This window comes from Athene noctua, chromosome 17 (genome assembly GCF_965140245.1).
Source record: "Athene noctua chromosome 17, bAthNoc1.hap1.1, whole genome shotgun sequence".
NCBI lineage: Eukaryota > Metazoa > Chordata > Aves > Strigiformes > Strigidae > Athene > Athene noctua.
Window position 1 is genome coordinate 386,907 of NC_134053.1, and position 23,824 is coordinate 410,730.

General features: G+C 47.5%; 1 protein-coding gene across 4 annotated transcripts in view; it reads left to right on the forward strand.

The window, feature by feature from the left end:
- The window catches only part of TTC28 (tetratricopeptide repeat domain 28), a 185,523-nt gene that overhangs the window by 54,165 nt on the left and 107,534 nt on the right, over positions 1 to 23,824 (forward strand). The window contains exon 1 of one of the 4 annotated variants that reach the window (XM_074921579.1): positions 6,591 to 6,687. The exons of the other annotated variants lie outside the window; for them this stretch is intronic. Coding sequence (XP_074777680.1) covers positions 6,661 to 6,687 — 27 coding nt within the window. The 5' untranslated portion in view covers positions 6,591 to 6,660. Of the gene's footprint in view, positions 1 to 6,590; positions 6,688 to 23,824 lie in introns of those variants that run through there. 4 annotated transcript variants of the gene reach the window in all.

Consider the following 23,824-nt stretch of genomic DNA (forward strand, 5'->3'; position numbering starts at 1 on the left):
TCTCTGTGGTAGCACTGGTTTCGTTGCACCTGTTCTGTGTTACATGTATAAATGTGCATGCAGAAATACTTAATCACAATTAAGGTGCCTACAGAGGCTCTCTTGCTATGCTGTGAATGGAGAGATGATGAAACGGGGCAGTATGCTGTTCTCTTTTTTTCTTATCTTCTACAAGGCAGGGAGTAGGGCTCTCCTTTGGAATACCAAAGGGTGGCATAGGGAACGATGCAGCGTTTCACTGTTTATTTCCCAAAGGCTGTGAAATGGATGGAGTTTTATCACAAGACTTTGCCTGTTAATTAAAAGAGGACTGCCTAATTTTAGGGCAAAAGCCTCAAATGAGGTAGAAAAGGTGGATGTGCATTTGTGTGCCCTCCGAGGATGAGTGGGTTTTGGGGGCTTTATTCTCCATACCCATTCCTGGCTCCACACCCATCTCTGCACCGCGGGCAATCTTTGGTGGGAATGCCTCGGCCTCCTGTGCTGCTGCCCCACAGAGCCACAGAATCGTAGAGTGGTTTGGGTCGGAAGGGACCTTTGAAGGTCATCTAGCCCATCCCCCTGGTATCAGGCAAATACCACTCCAAGCTAGATTTGCTTTCTGAGGAAAATATTTACAAATGCTTGCCTGGAAGCCAGGGTGATGAATCACCACGAGCGAAACGTGCAGTGCAGCGTCCTGTGTTCCCTGTGACCGGCGTGGAAGAGCGCGTGGTGCAAAAGTCTGTTCCTTAAGTCCTAGCTCAGTTATTGGGACTCTCTATCACAACAAGATCAGTTCTAATCTTGTATTAGCCTATTTGATCATTTCATGGTACCGCTGAATAATTTGTAATTAGTAGCAGCCACCTACAGTCCTCAGATAATTTAGCCTCTGTGACCATCTCCCTCCCTTGCTCCTCCAGCTTCACGAATCCAGTAGTAAATGCTGTAGGCTTTTTCCTTATCTTCAGTTCTGCGTCTCTTTGAACTAAAAATCATGCTACAACCCTCTAATTAGTCTTAAGCAACCAGTTTTTCTCAGCTGCTTCTCCTGTCAGAAGTGGTATTTTCCAGATAAGTATATCCTCATTTTTCAAAGCCCTCTCCTTGGTTTTCCAGCCTGGATTATACCCCTGTGAAAAGAGCTTTTTCTGCTTGACTAAACAAAGTATTTTCTGAAGTGATTTTCAGTCTTTTGAAGAGAGTCAGCTGCCGAGATGTGAACCCCAGGTAACCTAATAATGAAAATAATCTGTGCTACTGCTATACAGCATAGAACAATCAATCTTTATTATCAAGAGAACAGGGTGAAATGCTATAGTCTAGTAGCAAAAGGCAACAGGAACCAAAGGTAGATGGACCAAAAGACCAGCATAATATGCAAAAACTTTGTAGGACCTTGAATTGCTTTCCTAGCCTACTGTATTCTTGCCCTTTACTGCCACTCTCTCTCCTGCATGTACTGTGACAGTGGTGACCCCAGCACCTCGAGTTGAACTTCGTACTTCCCTCTTCCTACATGAGAGAGACATGGCAGATTGTGTGCCCCAAGCACCTGTAGTGTGGAGGCTGGAAGTAGGTTCCACGAGAACTTGCCACAAATTTGTAGAGATGAATTAGCATTTGCTGATTCCTGGTAATCTAGAGAAGTGAGATTCTTCTCAGAGCTGCAGTACACCAATAACTCCACTGCAAGGGAGTTCTGTCTCCCAGACCAGGCAAATTTTCTGAAATGCTTTCTCCCTTTCGTCGTCCGTGCTTGCTTAGCAGCTGCAGTAGGTCAGATCAAGTGTGCTGTTCCTGATCTTTGAACAGTTGCAAGGTGCCATGTTTGCGTTCAGTGTGCTGGTTTGAGGCAGACAAAGCAATAGACACAGAATCATTGTAATGAATTGAAAGCTGCTTTAATAAATTCAGAAATAAAAGGATTTGATTTTATTAAACTTCAGGAATTTGCCAAGGGACTTGGCTATTAGGAGCTTGATCTACATCCCTCTTGCTGTGTTGGTGTGTTAACTGTTGAAGCGCCAGCATCTTTCAGGCCAGCAGTCTGCTGAGTTCACAGGAAAGCGTACGTTGTGAGATCAAGCTGTTACTCTAAATCTTTATGTACCTGCTGAATACTGACCAGTTTAGCTGCTTGCTAGGCTGTAGAATGGCACAACAAATTGAATTCTCATACACTTTGGATAGCCTAACTTGCAGTCTGCTCACTAAGCCATCTCCAACGGGGCTTTTTTCTGCTTGGAGTATGTGTGATTGCTCCTAGGTGATGCACTTCATTTGAGGAGGGAATTTCAAGGTGTAACAAAGGTATTGGAACCTGGAAGTTATTAAAAATGAAGGGTTATGCAAGAGAGAGTACATGAAATAGTTCTAGGTTCTTGCCAAGGATTAATTTAAAATGATGAGTTGTAAAATTGAGGTCTAATATTAGATATGTCTTAATAGCACACAGCTTGCTTCTGTGTTAGTCAACATCTTTAGGAGAAAAGGAACAGGTATTTGGCACAATATACTGGGCTCTCAGATCCACAGTCTGAATTTTAAAAATGCCAGTAAATTGTAGAAAGGGGGGGAAAAAAGAAAAGGTATTGGTTATTTTGCTGGATGGTGTTGTCAATCAGCCCAAACGCTGACCATTATTCACTCATAAATACTGGAAGAAATAAAATGTGTTTATTCCTCATTGATCTATGTTTGGAAGAGAAAACTCTGTTCCCTGGGCGCTCTCGTCACAGTGTCCAGCAGCTTGGCCCGTTCCCTCGGCGGGATACATGATGCTGTTTCTCAGGGAGGTGTCAGCAGTGACAGGCTCTGCGTGGGGCATGGTGTCTCTCCCGCCCCAGGCAGGGTTTGGAGGCAGGATACTGGAGAGGGGAGCTGGTGATTCCTTTGCAGCCATTTCGCCTTTAATGAACTGAGGGGCCTTTAACTTTGGTGGATCAACATTATCTTCTACTTCGTATTCATAGTAATATTAAACAACTTGTCCACTGAGTCAGACAACTCTACCAAGCACTAGCACCTGAATTGTCTTGGCTTTGCTGATTCTGTGAGAAAATGAATTGGTTCACTTTGAAATGGACACGAGGATTCTGTTCTCACGATGGAGGAGATGGAAGCTGCCAGCATAAGAGGATGGTTTCAGCATGGTCTGGCAATTGAATCGCTACATACTGAGTGGCTTCCAACCTGGGAAGAGAAACTAGGACCCTAAAAACAAAACCAAAATATCATACTGCATCTTCTTGAATCTTAAAGAAGTCATATAACTCTCTGACTTTGAAAGAGTGAAGAATGTGTGCCATTTCCTTCAGATACCAGGCATTTATACTGCCTTTATTCTGGGTATTTTCTATGGCTTTGAAAGTAGTGCCAACGTTATCTCTTCTTTTTTTTCAAAAGCAGAAAAAAAAAAAGTTGTTTAAATATAGCAGAAATGCCAATCACTGGAGTAAGAATTAAGATTAGGAGCGAACCAGCTCGCTCCCTTTTGTGACAGGTGTATACGCACAGCTCCTGCTTTCCATCCTGTTAATTATCTTTACTCAGGAAGCATTTCAAAAATCTCTTGTTGATCATGTCAAAACAACACATTTTGCAATCTGTCCGTGAATTAAATTAAGCTTCTTTCTGACAGCATCATGGTAAATGGCATTGTCTGATTCTGAGCGTTTATTTTCTTTACTTGAGTCCCGACTGCCATTTACAGAACTCTTCAGAATTGTCAGTGCTAGTTTTTAAATTTATGGAAATCAGTGTTTCAGGGCACACTGACTCTACTGTTAGTATAATAGAAGGGCACAGCTCGGTGGTACGCTAGCTCTGATGAGTAAAACCAGATGGAGTTCCTTTTCTGCGCTGCTACACCTGTTCTTTTCTGTCCCTGCTGCTTTTCAAAGCTTTGTTTCTCACTTGTATCTTCTTGGCGATGTGATGTCTAGCACGCTGCCACAAGTGCTGCCAGTAATCCAGTGGTGGGTGTGTGAGCAGAAACACAGACGGGGGGGTGTTTGAGGGTGGTGCAGGACAAGATGGGAACTACTGAGGGTGGCTTTGCGACCCAGGCCGACATGCTCCGGACCTGCTGCCCGAACGCTGGTGCATCGCTGCGGCAGGGATCTGCTGCCCAGAGGCTCTGAGCTGGAGCACCCCGGGTGAGTTAGCTGTGCTTGCCCCCTGGGATCTGCAGCACACCACCCCCCGGGACTGCAGAACTGCAACAGAAAGCAGCTGACCCTTGTATTTCCAAGGGACCCAGCAGTGTATCTGTTGATCGATGATTTGATACTGCATTTGCCGTTCCATTTATTGTTTACCTCTGAGATGCTGCACTGTTGGTCATTAATCATATTAAGGAAAACTGTGACTCTGCACCATTTCAATAATATAAAACACCGTTAAATGGAGTTGTGTTCCTGTACTGAGGATTTTTAACTCTCCTGAGACTCTCTGTTCCTTTTTTTAGAGAACTGTCTCAGAGGAGTACCCAGAGCTCAGGCTCAAGCTTTGCAGTTTCAGCATAACCTGTTCTGGGAGATGGCCAGGATGGTTCAGCTGCCCAGCTTTACCTTCTGTCTGCAGCACTGTTAGCAGTGAGGGAAGCACAGCAGAACAATTACTACAACCACAATATAAAGCTGAAAACACACAGATATTCCAGTCATAAACTGGTTGAATTTCTTAAACAAGCAAATGGGAGATGAGATGCTGCTCCTCTCTGGGGTTCTTGTGTCCTCAGTCCTTCAGGACGAGCACTGTGTACGTTTACTGCGTTTCACCTGTGACCTCCCTGCTGCCCCCTCCGACCGACCCCGACCCAGAGGAGGGTCAGCCTGTTACATCAGACACCTCACACCTGGCCCCCGTGAAGCAAATGAACAGGACAGTGACATGGACCTTCTTCTCTGGGATCTTCTTACCAGAATGAATAGCTCCCTTTTTTTTGCAGGTCTTGGCCACTTTCTTGGAATACTACTAATGAGAGAGTAGAACATTAGATTGCAGATTTCAGCAAGTGGGAATTTTTTGGTGATCCACTTTGATGGTAAGAAGAAATTTATTATGTTTTATTTACTGGGGAAGGAAAAAACAGAACAGATTTCTCTTTGAGTAGAGAAAAAAATTACACTTCAGTAAAATAAATAATGCTATTACCAGGGAGAAGAGCCAGAGCTTCTTAGAATCAAATCAGATCTTGCATCCTCCAGCAGGATGTTGGTTAGAATGGACTTTATGGACCACATTTTGAATCTTGGTACTTTTTTATCAAGATAAACAAATCTCAGTATTGAGATATTGTCTGGATTGTTTTCAGTCTAAACAAGTTTTACAGGTCCGGTACAACAGCAGTACATTGGAACAGGAGTGTATGGCAGTTCAGGAGCTTAGTTTCTCAGTTTGATGGATATGAAAGGTGTGTTAAGAATTTTGCATCAGGCTGCAGGGAATTCTGCACCGGTGCTGGCGCTGGTATGTCTCCTTTGGTTTTCTTCGACTGTAACAATCCAGGTGCCGAACACAGGGAGGTGAAGTTGTGATTCCCCTCAATGCACGTGAGCCAAGCCAGGAGGAGCGGAAGAAGCAGATGCATCAGGTGGGAAATTACATGGGAAAATCCAGTTTGATCCTAGTTTGTTCATCCCTTTCCCCTGGCACTGAGCTCAAAGAACAGAACAGGTTCTTCTCCCCAAAATATCCTCTGCTCTCCGCTCTGTAGATCGTGTATCACGTTCAGACACCCCAGCAGGGGTGGCTTTGGCCTCGTCGTTGCTTTGTTCAGAGTTGATTCATGGTGGGACTTTGGGCCGTTCTGCCGATGATCTCGGCCCCTAGAGCATTGCCTCAGAATACTTCCAAGGGCCAAAGCACTTTCGTAGGGTGCGTCCTGAGCTTTTGCATTTCGGAGCATCACGAGTAAAGCAATTCTGGGCTCTTTCACCCACCATTTTGGGCTGTTCTCCGGGAAGAAGCCGTCCCGGAGGCAGAGCGGGGCTTTGCTGCCTCTCGTGCCTGCCCCGCGCCTGGGGGCGAGGCCGCGCCCCTCGACCCGGGTGTTGTCCGCAGTTTTGATTGTGGCGAAAAAATGATAATTCTGAGCAGGAGCCCCCTGGCCTCGCGCCCCGCTCCAGCTAACTCTCCTTTCCCCCGGAGGGTGCGCGCCGGCCCACGCCGCCCGCCCGGGGCTGGCGGCGCCCCCGTTCCCTTCAGCTCCTCCCCGGCTCCGCCGCCCCGTCCCAGCCCGGGGCCGCACGGACCCGCCGGCCGGGGCGCGGCCCTGGCGGGAGCGGGACCGGCCGCGGGGGGGCGGCACCCGCGTCTCCGAGCGCCGCGGCGGGCGGGCGGGGCGGGGCCGCCGGGCGGCGGGGGGGGCTCTGCCCGCGCCCCTCTCAGGCTCCGGGAGCGGCGGAGCGGCGGGCGGCGCCGGGCCGGGCCGGGTCTCGCCGCGCACGATGCGCCGGGGAGCTGCGGCCGCCCGCGGGCCGCGGGCGTGAGGCGGGGCCGCCCGCCGCCGCTGAGGAGAGCCCCGCTGCTATGGCCCGCGCGGCGGGGCCGGCCCTTCCCCCGCGGGCGCGGCGGCGGGGCCGGGCGGCATGACGGCGGGCTGCCGCCCCGCTGCGCTCGCCGCCGGCACCCGGGCGCGACCTTGATGCTCCGCGTCCCCGCTCTACAAATATGATGAAATGGCAGCCCCGGAAGAAGGTGGGTGGCGAGGAGGGGCCGCGTCCCCGTCCCGGGGCCGGCCGGGCCGCGCTCCCCCCCCGGTCCGTGCGTCCGTCCGTGTGTCGCGTCCCCGCGTCCCCGCGCGGCGGGACCCGCCTCAGGCGCCGCCAACTTCTCCCGTCCCCCGGCGGCAGCGGCGCCGCGCCCCGCCCGGGACGCCGAGGGGCCGCGGGTCCGGGCTGCGGGCGCTCAGCCGGGCCGTCGGGCCGCGGCCTAACATGGCTGCGGGGGCCCGGGCCGGGGCCCGCGGCGGGGCTGGGCCGCCCTCGGGGGACGCTGCCCCGCGGGTGCCCGGCGGCGGCCCCGGGGCGCGGAGCCGGTGCGGGGGCTCCGGGCCCGGCCGCGGGACCTCCCCCCGCCGCGCCTGGCAGGACTTTTTATTGACATTCTTCTGGGGGAGAACCTCGCAAACCGAGTGCGCTGGGCTGCCCCTCCTCAGCAGTGACCCCTTGCTCCTGGCAGCTGTGGACTATTAGACTTTTCATTTTCTTCTTTTTTGGTTTGTTGGTTTTTTTTTTTTTCCTGTTGGAAAAACCTGCTTGAACCAGCAGGGCTCCTTCTTTCTTTGTAGCATGATGTGCGATACTGTGTTTTACATCAGGGAAGAAATAGAAATCATATGTGAAATGCATGAGAGCGTCTCGCGCTCGGCCGCTGAAATCAACGGTGCTGGGGGCGTCCTGATGGGAGTGCGCGGTGCCACCGCATCCCCGGGTAATCCGTCAGGCTTTGTGTCACCCCTACCTCATCTCAGCCCTCCGAAGCGGTTCCTTTCATTTTTTTCAAGCAGGCAATTGCTTCTAGGGAGAGGAGTTCTCATTTCAAATCATTGTGTCTTCAGCAAGATGAACAGATGATGGGCAAGCACGATGGGAGCGTCTGTGCATTTTTCAAGCTCCTCTGTGCCTCTTTTCGAGCTGGTTTTAAGATGTCTACAAGCTATAGATTTTTAAGTGTCTGTTTTTACTATTTTCAACTGACTGTGCAGTCACTCCTGTGGTTATGGCTATGGAAACCCCTCCAGGCCATGGTTACAGCAGTATCGACTGAACCACTGAAATATTATTCTTGGCTGCTGGTTGGACTCCTCAGCTCTGGAAGATTCCGTTTCGAGTGTCAGGATTCACTCTGCAGTATTGGCTCACCCGCTTATGCTTAAATCACAATGTCAGATGGTTATTTTTTTTTCTCTGCATTACTGGCTGTGTCCAAATAGAGTTGTCGTTGGGCAACCAAATTTGACTGTGTAGCGGGTGCAGAAGAGAGCTGAACTCATCTGAACTGTCAAGTATCTTACTAGTCTGAGCAAAAAATAATTCCTGCTCCTGCTATGATGTGATGGAAACTATGTTCATGTTGGAATAAGTTCTGTTTTCAACTAGTACCAGTAAAATCTCAGCAGAGGTTATTTTGTCAGCGTTGCCAGCATACTCACGTGAGTCTAGCCAGGATTTCTGCGGGCCTGGCCCGAGTGCCTTTGTAGTGTTGCAGTCATGTGCTTTACAGAGCAGTTTAAGAAAATGACTCATGCAAACTGCTCGAGAAAGCAGGGCTGCTCCAGTTCTTAATAGGACACAAAACGAGAAAGACAGTGTAGTAGCCAGGGTTCCTGTAGCCCCTGGTCGTTTATAGCTGTCGGTCATTTCTGAAAGTGACTTCAGAGAAGTGATTTCCCTGCCTCTTCCCTGGTAAAATACCCAAATGTGAGCGCTGTCAGTGCAGAAGCTGAACATGTGTGCTGCTGTACTGAATTTGGAGTCTTGCTTGATTTAGTGTATTTGTACTTGTGTTCTTTTGCTTTGCCCATTGTTTTTATTATTAAATGTTTAAGATGTTTTGTTCATTGGTGGATTTTTGCCTTTACAACTCTTAAACTGTGCAGCATAGAAGTGCGTGCAGTCTTTAGTCCTGTGTGTAAACCTGGAGTAAGCAGGCTCCTTTGTTTGGTAATGTTAAGATACAGATATTGCCTATAGTGCATAAGGCATTATCCTGTCTTCAGCTAATGAAAAAAAGAGTTTGCATGCGACTGAAATAATTTTTGTCTGTTGTAAGCCACATATATTTTTCTAAGTTTAGAAAATTGCCATTGTTTACTAAATTCTTCCACAAGCACCAGAACGAAGAAAGACTCTTTTCCTGTGGACTTTGGCGACTTGCCTCTGACTCCATGTCCCTTTGGGTTCCCGTGTCTCAGTCCAGCAGGTGGCTGGTTCAGGGCAGGGTTCCTGCTGGGCGGCCTCTGCTGCTGGAATATGTTCCCCTGGCCGGCGGGCAGTGGGCCCGAAGCAGTTGGAGCCGGCCTGGGGGCAGGTGGGCTGCTGGCACCGAGTGGCAGCCGGTTTCCTTGGGAGGCCGGGCTGGAGGTCCCCAGCTGCCTGGGGCGTTAAGGTGAGCACAGCTGTCCTGATGAGCTTGCGGGAGGCTGGTAACGAAATCACACGTGATCTGGGTACTGAAGCGGCCGATGCCTTATACCCGTTATATTCCTTGAAAAGCATAAAATTAGCCATGTTAATACACTGAGCGGCTGAGGCTGCAGGAACGACATCTTCCTGTCCAGCCCGTCCCTTATCACAACCTCTTTCAAAGCTTCCTTGGGCTGGGGGGGTGAGTGCACTGCTCATCCTGCCCTGGGGGAGCTCGTCCTGCCCCGGGGGGGCTCACCCTGCCTCTGCCCCTGGTGCTTCTTGCTGGCTTATGTCCCCCCGGACTCGCCTTCGGCTGCTCGGACCCATCGCTAACCAGGATTTGCTGCAGGGTCTCGGCCGAGGGAATGAGAGGATGCCTTGTATGGTGCCATGTTCTTGGGTGCTGATGCAGATGCTTTTATCTGTGAATAATAATAATAATAAAAAAGCCATTGTACTTGTGATGGTATAACAGGATACTGGAGTTCAGGTGAGAGAGCACTCCTTTCAGCATTATTAAAGCCAGTAAATTGAACAAAGTAGCGTTTCAAGTTTATTGAGTGTACCTGGTTTGTTGTGCAGGAGCAGTGTGGTAAATTTTGCAGGCTTAAGAAACCTGGTAACAGAAACTGGTTTAGATACTAAAAAAATTGGCATATAAGAGTCATCTGCTACTTGGTTATGATGACTGACTGCTGGACAAAACATGAAATCACTGTGTCAGGTGCAGATTACATGAAGGATTCAATAAATCGTTAATAAATGCACAGTGATGAACTGCAATATCCCTTTGTTACTGACATGACAAAGTTAGGCATATTTACCCAGAGCATTTCAGTAAGAGGATTCATTCATGTATACGAACTCTGGTAGAAAGAAATAGCTTTTTCGGTTTTCCTGCTGTACAGAAAAAATGTGCTCTTAGTAAATTCATGCAGATCTCATTACATTTCTGCCGTAACTTAATCTCTTTGAGATCTGTTGGGGTTTTTTTTGGAAGTTTGGATCCATAGTAGTGTGATATGTCTAAGTTCTCTGTTAGGATTTTAAATACATGCTCAAGACTGTAACTGTGCATTTACATCTTGGTCACTGTCACTTTTAAAAAGCATAACAGTAGGATCCAAAATCTTAGACGTTTTTAAATATATTTTTTTAGGTTTCTTTTTAGCCTGTAGCTGTGACCCACAATGCATGGCTCCATCTGTCCCTGCATGCTGCTCACTCTGGATGTGCATGTCCACTTCTGCATGGATGGGGAGGATCCGTTTTCTCCCTGTGCCATTTAGAGTCGACATGGAGTCTGGATAGAAGGTGTTTGGGTTCACGAGACAGTCTCTATTAATTTCATTAGAAACAGCAGAACATCTTTCCGTGACCTTACTCCTGTTGGCAGCGGTGTGTGCTGGCGTGATGCGCAGGAGTACTGATGGGAAAACACAGTGAGTGCAACGTGTGCTGTGTCACTTGTGATCGCCGGTGACATGCCGCGGGCTGTGGAGCTCAGCTCCGGAGGGAGCCGAGGGGCTGATTCCGGGGTGGGCTGCCTCTGTAAAAGTAACCTTTTCCCTCTCGAGTCGCAGGGTGAAATGAGTTGTGTAACGGAACAGAAAAGGACTGAGAAATACTTGTAAGACAATGATAATTTCTGCAAAGGAGCACAAGTTTATTTGACCCTTGGGTTCCTTTCTCTACAGATTAGTAGGTTACGGAGCAATAGTGGGGTTGGTTGCATCAGTATTTATCCGTGTGACAAGTGCTCTGATTTTTCCTAGCTGAAAAATCAAACTTGTTTTGCAGAATTCTGCTCATACTGGGTGAAAATAAGAAATTTTTAAAAAATTATTTTATCTCTGTTTTTTCCCTTTTTTCTCTTCCTTCCCCACCCATTTCTTCCTCCCAGTTTTATAAGTAGCAGTTATCAGAGAGCACTTAAACTTAGAAGCATTCACAGTAAGCTTCCCTATCTCATATTTCTTAAGAGGCTTTAAAATCTAAATCTACCCTCTTATATGCTTAAATAAACAAAAAAGGATAGTATTCCTGACCTCTTAAATATTGTAGATCTTTTCCATTTAAGGCCATACAGTACTTGGCTCTGGAATGATGTTATGCCTGAATTCATAGCAATCTGAGTTGGTAATCCCTCTTCCTGCAGAGCGGTAGACGGCTGTCCTGCTTTCCTCTGACAGCGACCTGGAATGGAGAAGCTTCCTCAGAGCTGTCGGGTCTAAGGGGATGTGGGCTCTGGAACTAGTTGCCAGTCACAGGGCTTTGCTTTGGGGACTTCGCAGGCAAGCGTTGGCGCCAAACCTTGCCAGGCTTTGACTGTGGGAGCTCTGCTTGCTAAAGGTTTTTGAAGGTTGTTGGTGGGTTAGTTGTTTGTAGTTTTGAAGGAGGAAGCCTTGAGAAGAAAGAGGTTCACCTAAGAGGAGATCTTGCTGCTGTATGAGCAGGAGGAGGCACCCACCGAGAGGGTGGAGAGGAAGTTGAGAGACTCCTCGGAGGTGCATGGGGCAGATGAGAGGCAGTGAATGCAACTCTGAATATAGGAAATTCTCACTAGGTACAGGGAGAAAATGTTTTACTCTGAAGGTTGTCAAACACTGGAACGAGGTTATATCTAACTTCAACACATTACCAGCAAAGTTTACATTTTTGTTCATTATACCATTTAGTGGATTATTGACTTCACGTCTGTGAATATTTGGGGTCTTTCAACACGGTGGAGGTTGGCCCGTTGGTAACACTGTTTAACTCTTGGATAGAGCATGAGCTCTAATAAGCTCCATTTGAAAACTGATGTTGTAAAATGCTAGGAAGATGCTGTGCTGTGACCAAGCTCAGTCCATCACTGAGCTGTCAAGCACTGCGGAAGTTTAGTGATCCCTGTGCTGCCTCTTGGCGTGGGCTTGGAGCAGGGTCCCTTCTGCTGTTCTGCTGGAGTCCCAGTCTGTGCCCTGCAGCACAGGGTTAGGAGTGAAGTGCCAACGGGGATGTTACATGGCCACAGAGGCGTGCAGAGGCAGCAGCATCCCAGCACACTCTGTTCCCACCGTTGGTTACAAGATATGTGGGATTGTACATGTTTGCTTATGAAAAATAGTGAATAAGTGACATTACATTTTCCCGACATATATTTCCCATATGCACAAGAAGAACAAATGCAAAGCTTAGTTTCTTGTAACCCCTGATAATTTTGGTTTTTTACAGCTTATACTGCAGCAGCTGTTGCCATACTTGTCCTTATTGTCTGAAAAGAATGTGCATCAAAATGCTGTCTTCGAGCCTTTGATTTACTCTGCAGAAAAGAACTGCATTGTGCAGTGCTGTGAATGATCTTTCTTTGACTTAATCTCTGGATGTGCTTTATTCCTCCTCTTCTCTGCGTGCACTTTTAAGTCTGTATCTTTTAGGCTTTCATAATAACCTAATGATAGAGTCATCAGATGAGGATTGGTGATGATTCTTGTTATTATCAAAGATAGATGCATGTTCTGGCAGAGCAGACCTATGGGTTAATCCATGTGATGACAACACAATTCACCAAGAAACAATTCCTCCTATATTTCCTAAATAGAGCATTTGATAGGAATACTCTTTGCAGTAAGTGCTGTACTGGAGAATTTCAGAGTAGAAGATAATTACTTGTAATTATAGAAATTTCTGCGAGGGAAATTGTTAATTTGTTCCTGTTAAGAAACGGAATTGCTCTAGTTGCAGCATTTGAATCCTTTTAGGAGATTAATGCAATCTTCCTTCATTACTGTGAATGGGCTTTGTAACCTGGTATATGTAAAATCACCCTTTTAATCCTGCTCATCTGTTAGAATTTCTACTAAAACGTAGTTTTGTTTAGAAGAAAAATCAATAACATGCACAAAGCTTCTCTTAAACTGGGTCTGTTATTTCAAGCGCTGACAAAGGAGGTTAAAAATGAGCACACAGAAGTACAAGAAGAAAGTTAGATGTGGGGGAAGGTGAAAGAAGAGTTTGTCATACTTGGCAAAGGTAAGAACTTTCTCCTTATAGCAGAGGTGTGGGATGTGCACGTGTCCATGCGTGTTCTGGTGATCGTGGGTGCCAGGTCAAAGGGAAGCTCCAGGTGTGGTTTGTGTGCAGCCTCTTCAGTGCGGGGACACCGGGGAAGACCATAACAAAGGAAACAAGTGGGGCGAGGACCTGGATAGGACGAGCCAGTCCTTCCTGGATGGGCGCAGCATGTTCCTCCTGCCCGTGGGGAGGTGTGAACCCGCTGTGCCTGCCCTGGCGTCAGGAGCGGCCCCGGTGCAGTCGGGTGCTGCCTGCGGCCTGCCCTCGGTCGGGCGCTGCCTGGCAGAGCTCCCTGCCCTGAAGTGATGTCTCTGTCCCCTGCTGCAGAGCCACACCTGTGGCTTTGTAGCACTGCTCTGCGTGGCTTATTGTCTTGCTGTATTGGTATATGTTTATCAGATGGATTTCTGTATTTGAACTGAACCTGGAAAAGAATTTAATGATTTGGATTCTTTCTGACAAGTTTGAATGTCACTTCTCAATGTTAGATGGGAAAACTAAGACTCCTCAGCTGCCAAATGAAATTAGTGCTTTTTAGCATATATGTAATATTTTTCTGTATTTAAGCAGAAGTTTATCTACTGCTCTGGTTAATGGACCCTCATAATAGGAATTCCTGAGTTAATTTGTAGGAACAGCAGCAGCTTGTATTGTTAAATATATTTAACTGGAAACTTGGAATATTGGTTTGACAGGAATAGCTAAGCATACAAATCTGACAAAATACAGGCAAAGTGAAATTGTACAGTTTATGGCCAAACCAGTCCATCCAACCCATGTCAGTACAGTAGCTGTGAAGGAGAGAATGTGTGTGGAGGAGTGGGAAAGGATTGCTTACACAAGGTGAACAAGACAGCCCCAAACCAGGCTAGAGAAATACCTAGTGTGGGATAACAGCAGAGCCCAGGATGGAGGGGATTTGTTGCTGGGATGCTGGCTTAAAAAGGTTTGGAGAGATGAACAGGGAAATCTTCTCTGATGGCTTTCTCCTGTGCTGAGGAAACCAGGACGCTATAAATAATAAAATACCTGTGTCATTGGTTTGAACCGTCTCCGAGACCTCTCTTCTTTGGCTGGCTGCAGTTAGAAATGGTGGCAGCCTTTCTCCTGGGTGTTTCCTGAAGCTGTACGGACTGTGCCGTCAGCAGAGCTCAGGCCGGTCCCCCGAAGCAGGGCTGTGAGGTTTGAGCTGGCCTAGGCGGACGCGTGGTCCTGCTGGGGCTGGCCGGGGAGCAGAGCTGTGGGGAGCGAGCTTGGTTCTGGGGGTTCAGCTCCGTCGGCAGCTCCCCACGCTCTGGTGGGGCCGTGCTGCTTGGAGGCCCGAGCCTTGGTGTTACTGTTGTGATGATTTTTTTTTTTTTTTTTTTCTTGACAAGGAGTAAGTCATGTTTTCAGAAACATTTTTTTCCTATTATATGGGAATGGCACTCTTCCTATCAAAGTTGCTTGTTGTTTCTTGTATTCTTATTTTTATTATTTACTAGCTTTCTACATTTAATGGAGTAAATAGGGATTGTGAGATGAAATTACGTGTGACATCTTATTGCAAACTATGTTTACATGCCTTTCCTGGGAGCATGAACAATTCAGTCACTTCAGCTGTTTTAATAACCCAGATCTAGGCTTGTTTAGTTTCTTGCCTGATGTACAATAGATGAGATGGAAATGTTTATGGGATAGCCTCATCTGAAACTCTGGAATCAGAATTAAGTTTTGTGGCTTTAGTTGCAAATAATTTTTGTCCTTTTAATGGAAAACAGTTTGTAAAAGCACTCTTTGCAGTTAGTATACAAATTGGTTGAATCTTTCCTGGACAGAAGCTGTTGTCTGGGCAGCCACTGACTCGATAGAGCGCAGGGCTGTTATCGTAGTGAGCCTAGCTGAGCTGGAGCTGAGCCTAGCTGAGCTGGAGCTGAGCCTGGAGCTGGGTGGGTGTCTGCCACTGGGGCCTGGGGAGGCCGGGTGCCCGGGTTGCAGTGTTGTGTCTACACAGGCTGTTTGCATCGTCCCCATAAGCCAAAGATGTTAAGGGAGAGACACCCGGACACAAGCCAGCTTGTGTTAGGCTTGGTGCTAGCCAGTGGGCTAGCCAGGGGCGACCTGGCTGCCTTGGGGTGCTGCTCTCGGCGGCTTTGCTGGTACACGACCCAAATAAAACCGTGCTGTTCTGGAACTGCTGCCGCCTCAAATCCATTCAGGTTTGTAAACAAGCATGCCAGAATGTATTCTGAGCTAGATTGCCATCAGAGTGATAAAACGACCGTCTAATCTCATGGTAAACTGTGCTGGTTCTCCTTCAGCATTTTTTGTGTTTTTCTTTTTACCTTGTCATTATTATTTTCTTTTGTGTTATGATTATCTTGTAACCTGCCAGGCAATGATATCAGCTCATCTACTTTGAAACCCAAGTCTGGAATGGAAGGAAAAGTAATTCCATTTATATTCTGCCAAGTATCCACATTTCCCTGACAAACCGGCTGTTCTGGAGCTTCCTTCAGCAAACCACTAAGGCAGAGTATCCACACCCCTCCTGGATGGATGACTGCAAGGGGCTATCCATTCTGCCTTCTCCTAAAGTGGAATCACACCTAAGCAACCATGAATTAACCTTCATAAAACATTCTACTATTTTTACTCTTAAGTGGCAGGAAGGAGTGACTTAGAAGGCTGATATGTAAAATATCCAGCTGTGTTATTCATGTTAATTAGGACTTTACAGAGACTGTTATGACTTGGCACCATCCCATTTTCCATAGAAATGTTAATCTGTTATGGTTGGAGAGCCCTTTTGTGAATTTCTGGTTCTAAATTGGGGCTCTTGCTCAGATGCAGACCCATACCTGGTGTATCTGGGTAGAGGAACCCCACTGCCAGTCTCCTGCAGCATGGAGTGCATACCCCAGGGTCTTCTCTCCCCAGACTCCCTAGGTCCTTGTCATGTCCCTGGTGCCTTCCTGGTTTCCTGATTGCACCTGAGAAGTACCAAGGGGCCAGAAAGCCATGAGTTTTGGTATAGCGGGGACTTTCTTAGCCACAAGTCCTGTTACCATAAAAGACACTAGAGTTACAGAGCTCTGCAGAGCAACAGACTTTGGAACACAGCTTCCATCCTTAGATCTTACCACGCCAGTGAGCTTTGGTTGGTTGGAATCCTGCGGCCAGCCAGCCAGACCTCTCATAACCAAATCGGTTCTGTGTTTATAATGTTTTCTTTTAAAACTCTGCCTCTGTTCTTGCTATTATCTTCTAGATAGGAAGCTTTGCAAAATAAATGGCCACTGTTAGAGCCAGCTATTGTTGAATTAGATTAGGCTCTTTTTTGGTAGTGGTCCTCTTGGCCCTGCCATGGGCTTCTAGGCCTGCAGAAGGTGTCAGGCTTTTGCTATAAAATGGATGCTGTAGGCAACAGTTGCCATCGAGGTTGATGTTCATAGCGTAAAATGAGATTCATAATTAGACTCAGACCCAATGACTGTTGCATGGACAGAAAAGAGCAAATAGCTTTTTGTAGACTTAAGGATGGGTAAAGGATGACTAGTAGGCTTCCAGGCACGTTAGCAAGAAGGTTCAGTGCCACCCTGTCCACCTTGAACAGTAAGCTCTGTGACCAGAGCAGAGTCTAGCAGCTGAACTCAGCCTTTGTGGGGCAGATGGAGCTTCGCATGTCAGCCAGCAGGAAAGGAGGGAGAATCTTCTGTACCAGACTTGTCATTTTATGAGATTCTGTTAAAGTTTAACCTGTTTCTTCAACAGAATCACTTAAATGTATTAGAGGAAATTCCTTGCTGTCTCCAAAAAGAGGCACATCTCAGTTCGCTGTGGATGACCATAACAAATTATGTTGTCAGAGAAATTCCTCACTCTCCTAGGGAGGCTTTAAGAATGTTCTATCAATCAGGAGTCGTGTTGGAGGATTCAGAGCCATTCTCCCTCCGGCTGCATCTCCATCATGAGGGTGAGGCTTATCAGCTGCGGGTTTTTGTTGCTGTTGTATTTAAAGAACTGGGCTGCACCCAGAGCAGGGTGGGCACAGGGTGGGGGGGGGATTCTCCCCCTCTGCTCCGCTCTGGGAGACCCCCCTGCAGGGCTGGGTCCAGCTCTGGGGCACCAAGAGCAGAAGGACATGGACCTGCTGGAGCGGGGCCAGAGGAGGCCACAGAGATGCTGGGGGGGCTGGAGCCCCCCCTGTAAGGACAGGCTGGGAGAGTTGGGGGGTTCAGCTGGAGAAGAGAAGGCTCCGGGGAGACCTTGGAGTGGCCCCTCAGGGCTGAAAGGGGCTGCGGGAAAGGGGGGAGGGATAGGATGAGGGGTGATGGTTTTAACCTGGCAGAGGGCAGATTTAGGTGAGATCTGAGGCAGAAATTCTCCCCTGTGAGGGGGGTGAGGCCCTGGCACAGGCTGCCCAGAGCAGCTGTGGCTGCCCCCTCCCTGGAAGGGTTCAAGGCCAGGTTCGACGGGGCTTTGGGTAACCTGGGCTGGTGGAAGGTGGCCCTGCCCGGGGCAGGGGGTGGCACTAGATGGGCTTTAAGGTCCCTCCCAGCCCAAACCAGCCTATCAACAGTTTCCTTCATGTGTAAGAATGTGGTCCCTCTGCCCAGGAAGGTTTTACCTCTGACTCTTGGAGCACTAGCTTCTTGTTAGCATTGCTGCTCTTCTTGAAAAGTCTGGGGGCAAACTGTTTGATGTAGAAAGAGTGGAGAAATTATTTTTAAGTAATGTTTAACTTCTGTCTGGGATTTTCTGAGATCAGATCAATGCAGCTAAAATTAAAGAAAGGAAGAAAACATCTTTCTTTCAGGAAGTAAAGCAGCTCCCTCGGTAGGTATTCCTATCCAGCTCCTGTTTTCTCCAGTATGCCACCAGTTATTAGCAACACAATGAAGAATAGGTTTCTTAAGTTGTATGAAAAGCCGATTGAGCTATAGGGTATTTTGCAGTGAAGAAACGTGCTTGAAAGTGAGCCAAAAGCTGTCATTTCCCTTTTCATCCATTAAAAAGTGCATTAACACTGTCAATCAGCAGGCTTCAGAGGTTAGGAAAATACAGTCAGCATCTGCCAATAAAACCAGAGATTTAACACATCTCAGTATCAAAGTTACATTAAAGAGAGAAATTTGCCATATAAGCATAAGCCCCAGCTGTGCTTCAGCTCTGCCGGCTCTGAGCGAGTACCTGATACTCTGCAGTCTGCAGCGTTCCCTCTGGTGACAGCGGCGTGAGCTGCTCCCCGTGCTGGGGAGGGACTCCACCGCCCCGTCGGGGCACTTGGCTGTCGCAGTGAGGGCTGTTAGGGGCCGGCTAGTAGAGTGAGCAAACTCTCAGCGTTGGGTCACAGCGTGTCGCGCACCTGAATGCAGCTGGTTTTATGATGATGAGGTTTCTGAGTACAGGTGTCACTTTTGTGTGGTTTTGTTAAACTTTTACTCTATACTTTGTGTAGCTGGCAGGAATGAAAAGCCCTTTGTGGACTCTGTGTGTTGCTTTCCTTGTTAACTGACATTATCTTCTGAGCAATTAGTAGCAGCAATTTCAGCCCAGCAGCCCAATCTAAAACTCATCTGAGTTAGTGGAGGAATTCCTGCCATCTTCAATAGCTGTTGGGTCTGTGGCTGCCCTACCGTTTTTATGCCAGGGCTGCTGAAGACATCAGTGTTGAGTATGTTCTCTTTCAGACACTGTAGCTTAAGCTTAGGACCTTGTCATACCTTGCCTTTATTGTCTGTTAAGAAAGAAGCAGCGTATTTTGTGTGTGTGGTTTTTGTTTGTTGGGAATTTTTTGTTTGTTCTTAAATAGACCTCTGTAGAAGTCTTCAGTCTACAGAAATGTCCCTTTTCCCTCCCCTTTCCCCCTGTCCTTGCCCCCCCCCCTCCCCCCCCCTTTCCCCCCAAATGCTTTTTAAAAGGCTAGTGTCTTGTGAGACTTTTAGGATAATGGAGATTTTGTGTAAGTTAGAGATTCAAAAGAGCTCACTTTGATGTTCTGTTACGGAATAATACCCGAACTTGGGGAAGATGGCATTCTGACAATTACAATGTAGAGAGTTAAGGCAGAAGGAATAGACTCTTCACACTGTAAGTTAATTTCAAGGATTGTTACTGTCTCGATTGTTGTGTCCTGTTTGGTATCTGTTTCAGTGCCGAGGAAGTAGACAACATTTCAAGCCCTTTTAAACAATTTAACAGCAGTTGCTTTTCTCTCTCTGCCAGCTGACTGGATATTGCATCAAGAATGTTGAAGCGCTTGCACCCTTGTTTGTATGCAAAGGTGTTTTCTGAACCTGGTGGTCTCCATATTGTCTATTACTCAAATTTCCTATGAGCTAAGCAAGAACTTACGGGGTAATTGTGATTCTTTAGTGGTTCTGAATTTTCACGGTGACGCTGGGGGTTCAGGATGGCAGGTATTGCTGCCTACGTCAGGATTTCTGGAGAGCTGTGCCTTCTTTGGAGTCTTTTCCCATTTTGGCTTTGAAGCGGGATTGTTTCATTTGTCCTGCTCAGGGGACAAGACATCTAGATCTTAGGAAATAAAATTGTAAACATGCTACGGCACTTTGAGTTATAAGCAATTCAGCTGTTTTAAATGTAAATGGTGTAGGATTATATACTTGATTTGTTATAGCTTCCTAATTCTGCCTGCCTCAGCACTTTCTGGGCAGTTAATTGCATCATGGCTTAGAGAAGCATTCCATAAGCTGCTGAAGACAGCTTTGCTCAAGTCCCACGTGCTTTCTTCCTTGGTTACATAGCAAGTGGGCACTCTGGGATAGTGAGCAAGGAGGAGCTCCTGCAGCCTTTCCCCTACAAAGTTCTCTCCCCAAAGTTTGAAGGCCTGTTGTATTGGACGTGGATATGTGCAGTAGTTAGAATGAGCAGACCTGTATTTTGCTGGGTAAAGGAATGTGGGGAAATACTTAATGTTTTGCCCAGGCACTCAGTGAGAAAGATGTAAAGTTCCCCGAGCCACAGTTGTTCCTGGACTTCTGTTTCATCCCAAAGGGCGACCTTTGACGCTTACACTGTGTGCTCTGATGCGCTCGGTAGAGTGTAAGTTCACTGCCTGTGTTTGACTGTACTTAACTGCACAGATACCCAGTAGTAGGCTGATGGTAAAGCCATTCACATCCTAAATGATCTACAGAAATTCAGGGCATCATGTCAGATTCATTCGTAGTTGGCACAAGTAAACTAACTGGGTGTCTGTGTTTTTGGTTTGGTTTCTGATGTACGTGTTCCTGCTGCGGTGCTCGGTGAGCCTCGTGCCGAGGAGGATTGTCAGTGTGGTTGTGTCAGTTTAGCACAGGGCTGTGGAATATGGTGCTGGTTTGGATTTGTGATCAGGATGGTGCTGGTAACACACCAGTGTTTGTGCAGCATCAAGGCTGCCTCTGTTTCTCACTTTGCCCCCGGGGTGGACTGGGGGTTGGGAGGGCACACGGCTGACCCCGATGGACTGCAGGGATGTTCCGTGCCGTGTGATGACATGCTTGGCAATGGAAACTGAGGGGAAGGCTTCTTTGGGAAGGGAGCCATTGCTCGGAGACTGCCCAGGGATTGTTCTTCTTGTGGGAGGTGGTGAGTCATTGCCTCTGCATCAGTTATTTTTCTTTGTTTTCTTTCTCTTTCCTTTGCTTATTGAGCTATTCTTATCTTGACCTACAAGTCTTCTTGCCTTTGCTCTTCCCTCTCCTGTCCCACTTGTGGGACAAATGGGTGAGTGTCTGTGCTGCGCTTAGCTGCTGGCCAGGGACAACCCGCTGCAGGTTGTCAGTGGTTTCTTGGGGAACGCAGGTAGCGCAGGCTCTGTGGATGCCCAGTGCCATGCAGCTTGTCATAAGCAGGGAGTTACTCCCTCCTTTTGATTCATGACTTCTCCTGCCATGACATGATCAAGCAAATGAGAACTGACAGTGTGGATTACAAGGCATGATCCTTGTTGGAGCAGTTATTCGGAGCAGGGATCTCGCCTGCTAGGATGTTTCGGTTGGTGTCAGACTTACAGCATTGTGCATGACTCTTGACCTACAGTTGGGTAGAGCTGACAGGATTATGTGGAGGGACAGTGTGAACAGAAGCTGTTCTGGGCTGAAGACAGTGCCCTGGTGGTGCTTACAGCTCCTGTCTCGGTGTTTGGCACTTGTGCTGACTCCACAGGGAGGGCTCCAGATGTGCGAGTTGGGCTCTATGCTTGGATGCAGGACTTTGTGAAGGCACTTGCCACCTGTTTTCCTGAGATAAGGCAGAGCAAGGGCTCGTGGCTGAAAGTTTCATTTCAAATCGAAAGATGTACAGCTTTATCCATAAAGAAGTATTTGAGCGAGTTCCGTAGGGATGTGGCGTGTTCTGCGCTCGGTGGCTTTGTGTCCAGCGCCTTTCTAGGAGGCACGTGGGAGCCGAGCAGGGGGTGGTGGCGTTGGCAGGTGGTTCTGCCCCGTGTCGCGCGGGGGTCAGGCTCGCTGCCGGAACCAGCCCTTCTGGCGCAGCAGGCAGAGCTCGCTGGAGCTTCGTGTCAGCCTTCCAGGGCAGTGTGACAGGCTGTGCCTGGCACCCAGGGGTGAGCGGGAAGCAGACCGTCATCCGGCCTCCAGCAGCGTGGAGGAGCCCTCCCGGGGAGGGAACGGTGGCAGCATCAAAGTGCCCTGAGCAGAGGAGCCAGCTGGGTGGGGAAGCACCTTACTGAGGACAGCTGGGTGCTTCGTTAGCCTGGTGACTAATAAGCAGTTTTTGTAAGAAGAGAATCTAGTATGTGATACATAAGTGAAGAAGGGAGGCAGGGTAAATTCTTTACAACTCTGCTAAAGAGCAATCCAGTGCTCTTCCTATTACAGATTTCCCCAGAAATTACTGTAGCCTTTCCCCAGTTTGCTTCAGTGCAGTGGGAGAGTAGGAATGCTTTTTGGTTCCCACTGTTACAAAACAAGGGTCTTGGCAGCAAAAATACATCTGTTCAGTTTCATCTGAGACAAGGTCTTGGTGCCATTGTGACTGTGACTGGCCAGCTACAGTCAGGCTTAAGTTCAGGACTCCTGGATACATGTTGAACCGCTGTCATCTTATTCTCCATTTTTCCACAGTCCAAACCACAGAAGCATTGGCAACTGTTGTGTCTTCTGGATGGTTCTGTCTGTAAGATACCTGGCAGTCCTACTGAAAAGTGGGTGCAGAATAAGTTGCAGGGGCTACCTGGTCAGGACTGTCAGCTCTTTAGCTTGCTTTCCTGTTAGTTGGTCATATTCTAGTTCTACTGGTGAGGGAAACTATCTGTGGTAAGTCTTGAAGTAAATACTTAAAGCTGAGCCTTTTTTTTTCCTTACACCTCAAAATCCAGCAGGCATGACAACCTCTGGTTACTTATGAAGAGTGCAAGGCACTGTATTACTATTTGATGCCAGTTATCCAACCATATTTGTACATGATAATCTCATAATTGGGCATTCTTATCAGTGTCAGGGTGTAGATTATGATGGAATTTCATGTATGGGTTGTGCATTGAGCTGCCTTCTTTGTCAAGGTGACAATGTCCCTGATATTCCTAAATCTGTGTTTTGAAAGTACTGGACCCCTGGCACCTTCAGCATTTCTCTTCTCATTTCTGTGGTTCAGCACCCCTCTGAACAGGTCATCCGGGCTCTCTCAATCCTGACTGGCTCTATACGTGGCTTTAAAAAGTAGGAAGTGATAAAACACCAAACTTAATAACAAATCAGCGCAGTCTGGAGAGTTGCTCTGTGTAGTAGGTTGTCTGATGTGAAATAATGCATTAGAGAGGAATTTTCCTAAGGGAAATTAGACTGAAGGCTGCAGGTAGACCATATGTCTCTGTCTCCTTGAGAAGATGTGTCTTCTGAGACATAATTAAAATTCTTTCCAATTACAACACACAGTGAATGGGTGTGACAGTTGAATGACAAGCATATATGCAGACTAGAACAGGCAGACTGGGTGAATTTAGTTTTCTGACTAAAATTTCTGTTACGAGATGAATGAATAGTTGTTATGATACAGACATGAAGTTGAATCTGCCATTCCAGATACTGGTTTCTTTTTTTCCCCCTTCCTGTTGTATGTAGCAACCTCTCACTAGCGCAGGCTTTCCTCCCAAGTCCCACCCTGTGCAAGGGTCGTGGTACGTCGTATCTGTGCAGCTGAAGCTAACGCGATGGTCTGTGGCTCCCCCTTCGTTTAGGGAGAAGGGATACAGCACTTGACGTGACAGGACAGTAGCGGTGTGGTTTGGCTTCGCACAGGCTTCAGCTGCCCCAGTCTGTCTCCTGTTTGCTTAGAGCATCTAAACCCTTGAGGCTTAAAAGACTGATGACCTGCCAGGTACAACATTTATTTCTTAAATAGGTTAATAGATTTTCTAGTTTTAATCTTAATCTTATCCCGTTAATCATCTCAGCATTGACTGATTAATGTTTTTGTTCCAATAAGCAGGTAAAACTAGGATTCACCCCATTATAGATGTTCATGTTGGCAACATTAACCTGTACTCTCTTTGTAGACTTGTGTTTCACTGCAGTGTAAGTGATCCCAGATCTTGCAGGTATCTCCAGGGACATTATTAGCAAGACTGTTCGAATCTTTATGGTCCTGCTGGTGGTTGACCTATCCACTTCGGTGAAAAATCTGTGGCTTCTGTAGTAAATCCT